The sequence below is a fragment of the Bubalus bubalis genome, chromosome 23, assembly GCF_019923935.1.
Source record: "Bubalus bubalis isolate 160015118507 breed Murrah chromosome 23, NDDB_SH_1, whole genome shotgun sequence".
NCBI classification, from domain to species: Eukaryota; Metazoa; Chordata; class Mammalia; order Artiodactyla; family Bovidae; genus Bubalus; species Bubalus bubalis.
The window spans coordinates 51,788,437-51,799,069 of record NC_059179.1 but is presented as its reverse complement, the minus strand read 5'-3'; the positions used below and the strand labels follow the sequence as shown (position 1 = coordinate 51,799,069).

At 56.2% G+C, this 10,633-nt stretch overlaps 1 protein-coding gene across 1 annotated transcript; it reads left to right on the top strand.

The window, feature by feature from the left end:
- Positions 1 to 675: 675 nt before the first annotated feature.
- Positions 676 to 9,437, top strand: ECHS1 (enoyl-CoA hydratase, short chain 1). The gene is made up of 8 exons (XM_045164102.1): positions 676 to 833; positions 1,924 to 2,121; positions 2,547 to 2,674; positions 3,492 to 3,591; positions 4,766 to 4,870; positions 5,308 to 5,427; positions 6,453 to 6,520; positions 8,794 to 9,437. Exons 1-8 carry the CDS (start codon positions 746 to 748, stop codon positions 8,857 to 8,859), a joined length of 873 nt encoding a protein of 290 aa, XP_045020037.1. The 5' UTR covers positions 676 to 745; the 3' UTR covers positions 8,860 to 9,437.
- Positions 9,438 to 10,633: the final 1,196 nt, after the last annotated feature.

Genomic DNA, 10,633 nt, shown 5'->3' with positions numbered 1-10,633 from the left:
TGCCAGCGACTGAACAAGGGCGTTTGCCATCTGCGTCTGCGGAGTTCCAGCCCTGTGCTACTGCAGCTGCCGACCGTCATTCAGCGTGGGGAGTGAGGCACTCTGTGCTCCAGGGAAACTGGGGTAACAGGTCTTTACACAGGTATTTTCAGAAACTGATTTCATGACCCCAGTCCTTCCATCTCTTCACATCTAGAAAAGCACTAAATGCCTTCACCCTGGCATTAGCTCCTCATGACTAACAGAAAAGTAAAGTAAAGTAAGCACTTGGTTGCAGAGACCTCCCCGTTCACCACAATCTTCTATATTGACCTTCCCCCACTGCCTCTTTGGAACAATTCCTCAGAGCTATCTGAGGTAGTCTCCCCCAGCTGCAGTCTTCATTTTGCCCCAAATAAAACTTAACTTGAAACTTTCACATCGTGCATCTTTTTAGTCAACAGTTCCTACAGGTTGAGGCGGCACAGGCGGGAAAACGATCAGGACCTGCATTCCAAACCCTTCTCCCAGCCCTGCGCCGCCTCCGCCCATCCTCCGGGACCCTTCTTCCGCCCCCTCCTCCCTAAACCGCAGGCCCGTCGCCCCGCCCACTTCCGCCGCCTCGCGTGGTCTCGCGATACCTGCGTGGTCTCGCGACCCGGGCCGGTGGGCGGGGCGGGCCCTGACTGGCGCTGCCCGGGGGCGGCTCCGCGGGGCGGGCCCTCCGCGCTAGCGGGCAGAGGGCACAGTCGTCCACGCGAGCGCCATGGCCGCCTTACGTGCCCTGCTGCCCAGCGTCCGCGCCCCGCTGCGGCCCTGGCTCTTCTGCCCGGTGCAGCGCTCCTTCGCCTCGAGTGAGTGCGGGGCCGCGGGGGCGGGCCGTGATTGGAGTCCCCGGGCCGGGACCCCTGGGCCGCACCGCGCCCCTGCCGGGGAGCGTCCAGCCTGACTCCCCCGCCCGGCACCTCCTTCCTGAGCGCGCGGAGCCCTGGGATCACCAGCGTCTCGACCCCGGGGACTCGGGACTGAGTGCCAAGATCTCTGGCCACTTCAGCATCTGGTGTGAAAGCCCTCAGATTTGAGAGCACGCGCGGTCCCTGCATCTGCAATTGGAAGGGGTCGCGCGTGCTGTCCTGTGGTGGCTCCTGCCCAGCCTCCCCAGGTCCACTGCTTCTCCCTTCAGGTTCTGCCTGCCCCAGCCCCAGCAGCCGGGTACCCCCCCCGCCCCCCCGCCCCTCCACCACCCCGTATTTCCCAGGAAGTCTTGGCCACATCTCTGGGAACGAATCTCTGCAGCCTCTTCGTTCACCTGTGTGTCCACTTAACCTAGCTGTTAACTGGTGTTGATGTTCCCTGAGTTCCTTTTGACCACCTGCTTCTGCATCCTGGCCTGTACCCAGCAGTCTTTTTTGGTCTTGCATGTGGGGTGTGGGGGATGCTGCCTACACATGGGTGATTTCAGACACTCCCCAGCAAGCCCACCGGGTAGGTAGCCCGTTCAAGGAAGCAGCTGCCTTGGTTAAGCTTCCCACCCAGGTCATTCTGGCTCCCAGGCTTGAGCAGGCTGCCCCTCCTGGTCTGGCAGTTGCCCTTTGCCTGTGTGCACTTCACCCAGTTGGCATCTGTTTAAAGAGGGAGTTGCCTCATTTCTTGTTTCTACAGGATCCCAGGCGTCTCCAGCACAGGTTCGGGGAGATGCCAACCAAGACATTCAGAAGGAAGGCTGCTGGTCATTGCTGGGGCTGTTGGGCTGTCTTAACTTAAGGAAACGTTCCAACATCTGTGAAAGCAGAGAGCCCTGCAGAAGGCCCCCATGCAGTGCGAGCTGCAGCACCAGGGACTGGGCAGGGCCCTCAGGTGTCGGGGTCACCCTGTCCAGTGGCGGAATACATCCCCCAGTTTGATGCCTCTTAGTGGAAATCCTGGTTTCCCGTTTCTTCCCAGGCGCAGCCTTTGAGTACATCATCACAGCAAAGAAGGGAAAGAACAGCAACGTGGGGTTGATCCAGCTGAACCGCCCCAAGGCCCTCAATGCGCTCTGCAACGGCCTGATCGTGGAGCTCAACCAGGCACTGCAGGCCTTCGAGGAAGACCCAGCCGTGGGGGCCATTGTCCTCACAGGCGGGGAGAAGGTGTTTGCAGGTGAGCTGCCCAGCATGGTGGCAGACCACCAGGTATGTGATCACAGCTGTGGCGTGGCAGGCAGCCTTATACCTCCATGAAGGCGTCAGGCAAGTTCTGCAACTTGGGGATTTATTTACGTAAGGTAGACCAAACCCTGAGCTGCTTGAAGGGGCCTCTCTGATGTTTAATGTTGAGCCTGCTCAGAGGCAGGCAGGTCCCGGGTGAGAGGGACTAGACAGTGAGCGCTGCTTTCCTTGACCCCCCCAGTCTGTTTCCCGTCCACGTCCCTCTGGGTTACTCCGTCACCTCATATTGCCCGGTGTTGCACTGTGCCCCCGGCCCAGCTGTGCGTCCACGTGGCCTTTCCCCAAAGCCCCGATGCTGACCCTTGGAACACTCAGCAGTTGCCTCTTGTAACTGGAACGTCACTTCCCACCACCCAGCTGGAGCCGACATCAAGGAAATGCAGAGCTTCACGTTCCAGAAATGTTACTCTGGCGGGTTTTTGAGCCACTGGGACCAGCTCACACGTGTCAAGAAGCCAGTCATAGCTGCTGTCAATGGCTATGCCGTGAGTGTTCCCCCGACGCCATCTCCTTGCACTTAGAGCACCCGAAGGAGCTGTGTTTGTACAGTAGCACCAGTTTTTATGTGGAGGAGGCTGTGTCTCGTTCTCAGTGATACAAAAGAGCCAAGACCTGTAAGGGGCGTTTAGCATCTGCTCTGTGGGAGCGGGTTCAGCTGTTGGCCTTTGGATTCCCCCGTTAGTAAAGCCCCCTAGTCTTCAGCATGGTCCCTAAGACTCCCCAGGAGCTGCCTTCCCCTCTGCAAGCTTAAGGGCACGTATGTTGGCTTTCTGTGCAGTTTTGAATATTTTCCAACCTGCCCTGCCTTATAAATTAACTCCTGCTACCGTTGAAAGCTCTGGGTGCCCCATTTGGTGCGTCGGGGTCTCCTGTAGCCACCTGGATGACTCAGAGTCTCTGGGACTGGCTGTGGCCTGTACAGAAGTGAGAAGGACCTTTCAACTCACGGTTCCTTAGTAAAGCTTCCTTCAGGTGAGCGGGTCAGCGGGCAGAGTGTGTTGGAACACAGAGGCCTCTCAGTCCTCCCCTCTCTTGGCTGCCTTTTAGCTTCCGCAGCCGAGTGGAGTGGCCACGATAGATACTGTAGGACACACAAGGCCAAAAGCATTTGCTGTCTGGCCCTTGCCAGAAGCCTGGCAGAATTAACTGTGCATATAATTTATGGAAACAGTTACCTGACTTGCCATCTCTGTGTTGACATCTGCTGTACCCCAGACCGTGTTCCTTTTTAATAGAAAATTTAAATGAGCAAGTGGAATGATTTTTAACTGGGGTCCTCTTGCGGTGCCTCTTGTTTTGCAGCTTGGTGGTGGCTGTGAGCTTGCCATGATGTGTGACATCATTTATGCTGGAGAGAAAGCCCAGTTTGGGCAGCCGGAGATTCTAATAGGAACCATCCCAGGTAAAGGCTCTAGAGTCAGCTCTTCAAGTCATCGGCCCAAATCTGCCCTCTGTCAGGCATCTGGGCTGCCTCAGCGTCAGACAGAAACAGTGGGACTGCCGTGTGAGCCTGGCTGCGCTACCTTCCGTGCGGGGCGGGGCGCGGCCTGGGGCCTGGAGCCCTACCGGCTCCTCTGGGCTGGCCACACGCTGGCTTCCGACCGCAGTGACTCTTGCTGCTGAGCATCCGTGGTGGGTCCTTGTAGGTCAGCAGCTCAGAGAAGAAAACACGGTGACCACGGGCCAGCGCTGAGGGCTCCTGTTTCAGTGGCCAGAGCGAGACCCGTGGCCTCAGCAGGTTCAGAGCAGGGAATCACATCCCCCACGGGAGGGCGACGGGAGCAGTAGGCCAACAGTGATGCCTCTGCCCCTCGGCCCACCTGACGAGAGCTGCAGGCTGTGTCCCCACGAGGCCTCTGCCCCGGGTGTGGAGCCTGGAGCCCAGGGCCTCTCTCAGGCCAGCGGGCCAGGCAGTGAGCAGGGTGGGGTCAGCTGAGGGTGACCGCCAGGCTCTTCCCGTCCCAGTGCCCAAGGTCCCCACCGTGTTGAGGTAGCGCCCGAGTCTGCTGGACCGTGGGTGCCTCAGGTGGCTGCTTGCCTCGCCCTGGCAGCCCTGGGGTTCGCTGTGGGCAGGTGAATGGGCAGACCAGTCTTTCCAGCCAGAGGCCGTTGAGTGGGCGGGAGAGGGAGCAGGGCCCGTGAGGCGAAGTCCACGTAGGGCTAGACACCCGAAGAGCCTGAGAGGAGCACATCCCCAAGCCCGTGAGGCAGGAGCCTTGCCCCCGTCCCACTCTGGGAGCAGAGCTGGTTGTGATCGGAGGCCGCCCCCAGCTGCCCCCCAGGGTGGGTCAGGTCAGGGTCTGTGAGCTCCACGCATCCATCCAGAGTCTGACTCCTGCACGAGAGGCACTGGTACAAGGGGCCCAGGGCACGAGGCAGGGGCCTGAGTGTGGGAAGGAGGTTCCCTTGTGATGTCTGGGTCTCGCCCAGTTCTCCCCACCCCCTAAGCGAGTGCTGCAGGTCTTCAGGCCCTGGACACTTGCCAGCAGCATGCCTGTGGCTTCTTGGCCACAGAGACGCACGCCCAGCAGGCCCTGGACACTTGCCAGCAGCCCAGCAGCCCTCTGCCTCTGCAGGTGCAGGCGGCACCCAGAGACTGACCCGTGCCGTCGGAAAGTCACTGGCCATGGAGATGGTCCTCACTGGTGACCGGATCTCAGCCCAGGATGCCAAGCAAGCAGGTATAGGGTGGGGCCGCCCCGTGGAGTGGCCCCCTTGGCAGCTGGGTGGAGAGGGGAGGGCCTCACGCAGGGACGCCCACAGTGATCAGCACAGAGCTTTCTGGTGTCCTGCGAGTCCAGGAGACTCACTGCCTGTGTCTCTTTGAAATACTACCACGCACAGCCGAGTGACTCAGGTATCCACGTGGATTAAAGACTAACAGGGAAACCATTCCAGTTCTCAGAACCAACCTGAACAGTGGGGGGTCTCCAAGGCAGGCAGGCCCTCTCCTGGCCCCTCAGTGACCTTTGACTGTACGAGCCCTGTAACCTCGACAGCCAAGGGTGGCGGCCCCACCAGGGGACGCTGAGGACCTTTCCTGTGTCTCTGCTGGAAGCCTGCGCTGTGACAGAGAACTAGAACCAGCTGTTTCCACGTTTACCTTTTTGTGTTGTAGGTCTCGTAAGCAAAATTTTTCCTGTTGAGGCAGTGGTTGAAGAAGCCATCCAATGTGCAGAAAAAATTGCCAGCAACTCTAAAATTGTAACAGCCATGGCCAAAGAAGCAGTGAACGCAGGTAGGGAGGAGGGTGGAGAGGCTGGACAGGAGTAGTTGCGAGGCTTGACAATTTGGTGTCTGAATTGTGCATCTTAACTGATCTGGACAAAAATTGTTAGGATTCTCAGTATTTTGATTTTGGCTCTTGGTACCGTTCTAGTTTCTAGTTGCTCACTCACAAATTCTGCTGAACTGGTCTGAGCTCCCCTTGGAAGCGGGACCTGAGAACTGGGCCAGCCTGGGGGCCAGTGCCGGCGAGCAGAGGCAGCCCGGGAGGGTCCCCTGCAGAACCTGGGAGAAAGGGGTTCCTCTCTACCGCAGCCGCGCCTGACCGTCCAGGGGTGAGGCGGGGGCAGCTGCGCCCTCCCGGCTGAGGGTCTGGGCTCAGCAGCCACTCTTGGCCAGCAGCTCTGACCACCCCTCTTGAGAATTGCTTACATGTTAGCACGGCGATTTCATCTCAGCGTTGGAGTGAGGCTGTCCCTTTGCTTGTGCCGCCTGTGAGGGCAGTGAGTGTCCTTGGAGGGCCGCGCTGCCCCGGCCCTGTCTCTGCTCCCTGGGCTCAGCCTTACGTGCGTGGAGCGTGCGGTGGGGCCCGGGGCGCCTGTCACTGCCTGGCGCGGGTCACGGGGCCTGGCTGCAGGTGCTGCCGCAAGAGCTTCCACGAGCCTCGCACCCCCTCACCTCTGCTGCAGACGTACCTGGGCCTCGCTCCGTTCTGCCCACAGCTCCGTTTTCGGTGTCATCCGTAAACTTAATTGTCGTGCTTTTAGAGTTCACATTCCTGGGCTTCCTCAGCCCCCTCCTGACTGGACAGAGTTTTCCATCCCACCTTCCACGCCAGTCCCCACACGGGACACAGGGAGCCCGGGAGCAGCTGTTCACTGGGCTGTAGCTGGGGCGAGACCCTGGAGAGGGAGGCTGCAGTTTAATCCCGTAACATCAAAGTGCACGTCGGTCCCCAGGCTGGTTCCCACCTCTAGAAAAAGTTCTGCACTCCCAAGTCTGTGTCTCAGGTCCTCACTGCAGGGTTTTCTTTTTCAGCTTTTGAAATGACATTAGCTGAGGGCGTTAAATTGGAGAAGAAGCTCTTCTACTCAACTTTTGCCACTGTGAGTAGCCTCGTTCACATGGGGAATCACATGGTCTAGCCGTGAAAGTTCTGGAATTTGCTTGTAGATTTTATCACCATTTCTCTCTGGTCAGAACTCATAGCCTCCCTGTAGCTGGGCAGTGATGTTTGCAAACAAATGGGGCTTCCCTGGTGGCTCAGACCGTAAAGAATACACCTGCAGTGCGAGAGACCTGGGTTCAGGCCCGGGGTTGGTAATATCCCCTAGAGAAGGGCATGGCAACCCACTCCAGTATTCTTATCTGCAGAATCCCAAGGACAGAGGAGCCTGGCAGGCTGCAGTCCACAGGGTCACACAGAGCTGGACACGACTGAGCAAATAACACAGCACAGTGTGTGCAAGTTCAAAGGACAAAAACTTCTACAGTTATTTCTTATTACAAAATGTTGAGGTCCTTTAATAGACCGGAACCTGGTGGTCCGAAGTCAACGATAAGAAAGTAAAGGAGAGAAAGAGGCTGATATTGCTTGGTTTACGCAGAAAGCCAATAAAGCCCCTGCACGGGGCTTGCTCTGTTCACGGAGGCCTCAGGCGCCCTCTGGATGGGGTGAAGGCGCAGAGCACCTTCTCAAGCAGGTCTTAGAATCCCGGGCTGGAAAGTGAACTCAGAGGGAGAAAGAGAGAGAGAGAGAGAGAACGACACAGGGACCAGAGCGCTGAGGGAGCACAGGTGTTTCAGTCACGTGGTGTGGGCACAGAGACCGCCTCAGAAGGTGGTTGTTCTCAGCAAAGATAAAGATTAAAATCCCAGGCTCACAAAACAGGCGGTCCATAGTAGAGAGACAGAGTTGTGAACAGTCACTTCTACCGTATGCTTCACAAGAAGGAAGAGGGCACTTATCACCATATAGAAACGCTAATGAAGGAAATGCCTGGATTCCTCAGTCCCTGGGAGAGGCTTGCCTCTCAATTCCTGAGTATTCAGGAATTAATAAGGAACAGAGAATTCCTGACAGATCCAAAACAGCACACAGGAAGCCTCCTGTTAAATGCTTCCTGACAACAAAAGATCTTAGGAATTGCACACTTAAGTAGGAGTTCCTGTGTTTGAAAGGCAGTCTATTTACCCACAATTTTCCTAGATCGTTCCAGATACTTGGAATGGGGATCGAATATATTTTAACTTGAAACCTTGGCACATTATTTTCTAGGGTATCTGCCAGTAACTTGAAGGAAGTCATTCTTTTAATAGTCACTAAAATTCATCTCTTACTATCAGAAAATCATAAATACGTGTTTCATAAAAGAAAGATTAAAATGACTTTGGTTCTTGAGGAGGTGCAGATATGTGTGTGTGCACATGCGAGTGCATGTGTGTGGTGTGAGTGCATGCATATACTGTGTGTGCGCTTGTGTGTGAGAGTACATGTGTGTGCACTTGTGCGTGAGTGCATGCATGTACTGTGAGTGCATGTTGTGGTCTGAGTACATGCATGTTGAGTACTTGTGTGTGCACATGTGTGGGTGCATGCATGTGGTATGAGTGCCTGTGTGCACTTATCTGTGAGTGCATGCATGTGGTGTGAGTATTCATGTGTTGTGAGTGCATGTGTGTGTGAGTGCATGTGTGTGGTGTGAGTGCATGCATATACTCTGTGTGTGCACTTGTGTGGGGGGTACATGTGTGTGGCGTGAGTACATGTGCGTGCACTTGTGTGTGAGTGCATGTTGTGGTGTGTGTGTGTATGTGTGAGTACGTGCCTGTGTGCACTTATGTGTGAGTATGTGTGTATTGTGTTGTGAGTGCATGTGTGTGGTATGAATGTGTGCATGTGTGTGAGTATTGCATGTGTACACTTGTGTGTGAGTACATGCATGTGTGTGAGTACTCAAGTGTTGTGAGTACGTGTGTGCGTGTGTGAGGAAGGAGGGCCAAGGTAGAGCCTTTCCTTGTGTCCTGCTTCCTAACCCTCAGGACACCACCTGCCACAGACCATGACTAGACCCAGGTCATGGCCTGGTGAATGGCCAAGTCCATGCACCTGCGGTTCTCTGTAGATGAGGGTGTACTCCACTCGAAGGTTAGTGGCCCCCGAAGGACGGTCACCACAGCAGGGCAGGGCTGTTTCCTGTGAAAATAGCCATTCCTGGGCCTGCCCTCGCTGGTCAGGGACTTGGGTCATTCACCCTTGAGGTGATCCCACCACAGAACCCGTGGGTGAGGACGGCTGAGGGCGGGAGGAGCCGGCAGGCAGTGAGCAGGCCTGGCCTCAGGAAAAGTCACCGTCCACCCCTGCTTCTCCTCCCCACAGGAAGACCAGAAGGAAGGGATGGCCGCATTTGTGGAGAAGAGAAAGGCCGACTTCAAAGACCAGTGACAGCTGGCGGCCTCTGCCTCGGCCGCCCTTCCAAGAGGACGAGCAGCTTCAGAAGCTGATGAATCCTTCTGTCTTGTGTGCAGTGTCGGTGACACGGCTTCTCTCCAGCTCTGCGGGGCGGTGTGGGCTCACAGCCTGCGGGGGCAGGTGGCCTTCACCCAGGGGTCACGGGACCCCGGCTGGGTCACTGTGCCGTTTGCAGCGGTGGACGTAGCCACTCAGAGTGAAGGCCTTGTTGCTGGGTCTCTAAAGAGACATGCTCTTGACTGACAGACTTCAGGTCACATTAGGCCTTTTTTTGGTCATTTCTGTTCTTTAGTGTTCCATCACTTTTTAAACACTTTTGTCTGTCATTCTAAACAACAACATTCAAACAGAACAAGGTCCGCGAAGGGCTCCAAGCCTAGTCCGAGGGTGACTGCATGGCTCTTAGGATTTTCTGTGCCCACACGCTCACGTGTGAAACTGTTTTCTTTGTATGAAAATGGTTCTCCACATTTCTGCTTCTTTCGCACAAATGCACCCTGTTCTTTCGTGACTGTGATTCTTTTTCATTCTAAAATAGATAACAAAACCTTGCTGTTTTATCCGTCTTTAAATGTACACCGAGCAGCAGTGTGCTCACAGTGTTGTCACGTGTCTCATGCGGTTTCATCGCCTCAAACAGAAACTACGCCTCAACACGAACTCCCTACCTGGCCCCCGCCCGCCCCCCGGGTCCTGGGGACCTTTATTCCACTTTCTTTCTGTTGCCAAATTGAATATAATATTTCCAAAGTCCACCCAGGTTGTAACAGTAACAGTTCCATTCCTTCTCATGGCTGAATATGATTCCTACTCGCGTTCTTTTCAGTGGCCCTGAAGTCTTTCATGACGTGTGTACGTTGTGATCTGCTTGCTCAAGTGGCGTCGGATGTTGAGACCGTGCCCAGGCTCCTGTGTCAGCGCCGTCGTGACGGCTGCAGCGCGTATGCTCTGCGTGAACCCTTGCACTTCAGCTCAAGCGTGTCTGTGAGGGGCTTGTGCTGTAACAGAACCGCTGCCTCCTCTCCAGCCCCTCCTCACAGTACACGCAGCAGGCAGGCCGGGGTGCAGCCTCGTCCCCTTCGGCAGAGGGTCGCAGAGCGGCTCTCATGGGGCCCTCGCCCCCAGCTGTTCAGATAGACCAGAATGCCAGGGCGAGTCGTTGAAGGTCCTGGATGATGGGGTCGCCCTCGCACTGAGAGCGAGGAAGCAGGCGCAAAGGGACCGTGAGATCAGGCTCCCCTGGGCTCGGAAGGCCAGGCCTGGCTGGGCGGTCCTCACTGTGACAGACGTGGGGACCCATGTGCTAAAGCTGTGTAACCAGAGTTGTGCAAGTCATGCACCATCTAGAATGAACCAACAGAGGTATCTGCAGGGGGACACCTTCACGTTGAGAAAGTAAATGCGTTAGTTTAATTTTCCACACACGTGGGGCCTGGCTTCATAATTGATTCCGAGTGGGCCTGCACCGGTGGCCCAGTGACCACGACTGAGCTCCCAGTGCAGGGGTCTGAGTTCAGCCCCGATCGGACACGAGATGCCACATGCTGCAACTAAAAGAAAGCTGTAGAGAAGTCCTGCAAGCCACAGCTAAGACCCAGCACAGCCAGATACATAATAAATTGATTGTGACTAGCGGAGCCCCGAGTGCTGGGGGCCAGGTGGAAGCTGAGGAAGGGCTGGACGCGGGGCCCACACGTGAGTGTGTGCGTCTCGAAGGTCTGCACCCACAGGGTCGTTTGGGTTTCAG

What these genes read in the sequence shown, in the direction of transcription:
- ECHS1 (XM_045164102.1), top strand. Translation starts at nt 746, where the DNA reads ATGGCCGCCTTACGTGCCCTGCTGCCCAGCGTCCGCGCCCCGCTGCGG. An exon ending in CGGGGAGAAGGTGTTTGCAG is followed by an intron (nt 2,122 to 2,546) that starts GTGAGCTGCCCA and finishes CCCACCACCCAG; the next exon opens with CTGGAGCCGACATCAAGGAA. An exon ending in CAAAGAAGCAGTGAACGCAG is followed by an intron (nt 5,428 to 6,452) that starts GTAGGGAGGAGG and finishes TTTCTTTTTCAG; the next exon opens with CTTTTGAAATGACATTAGCT.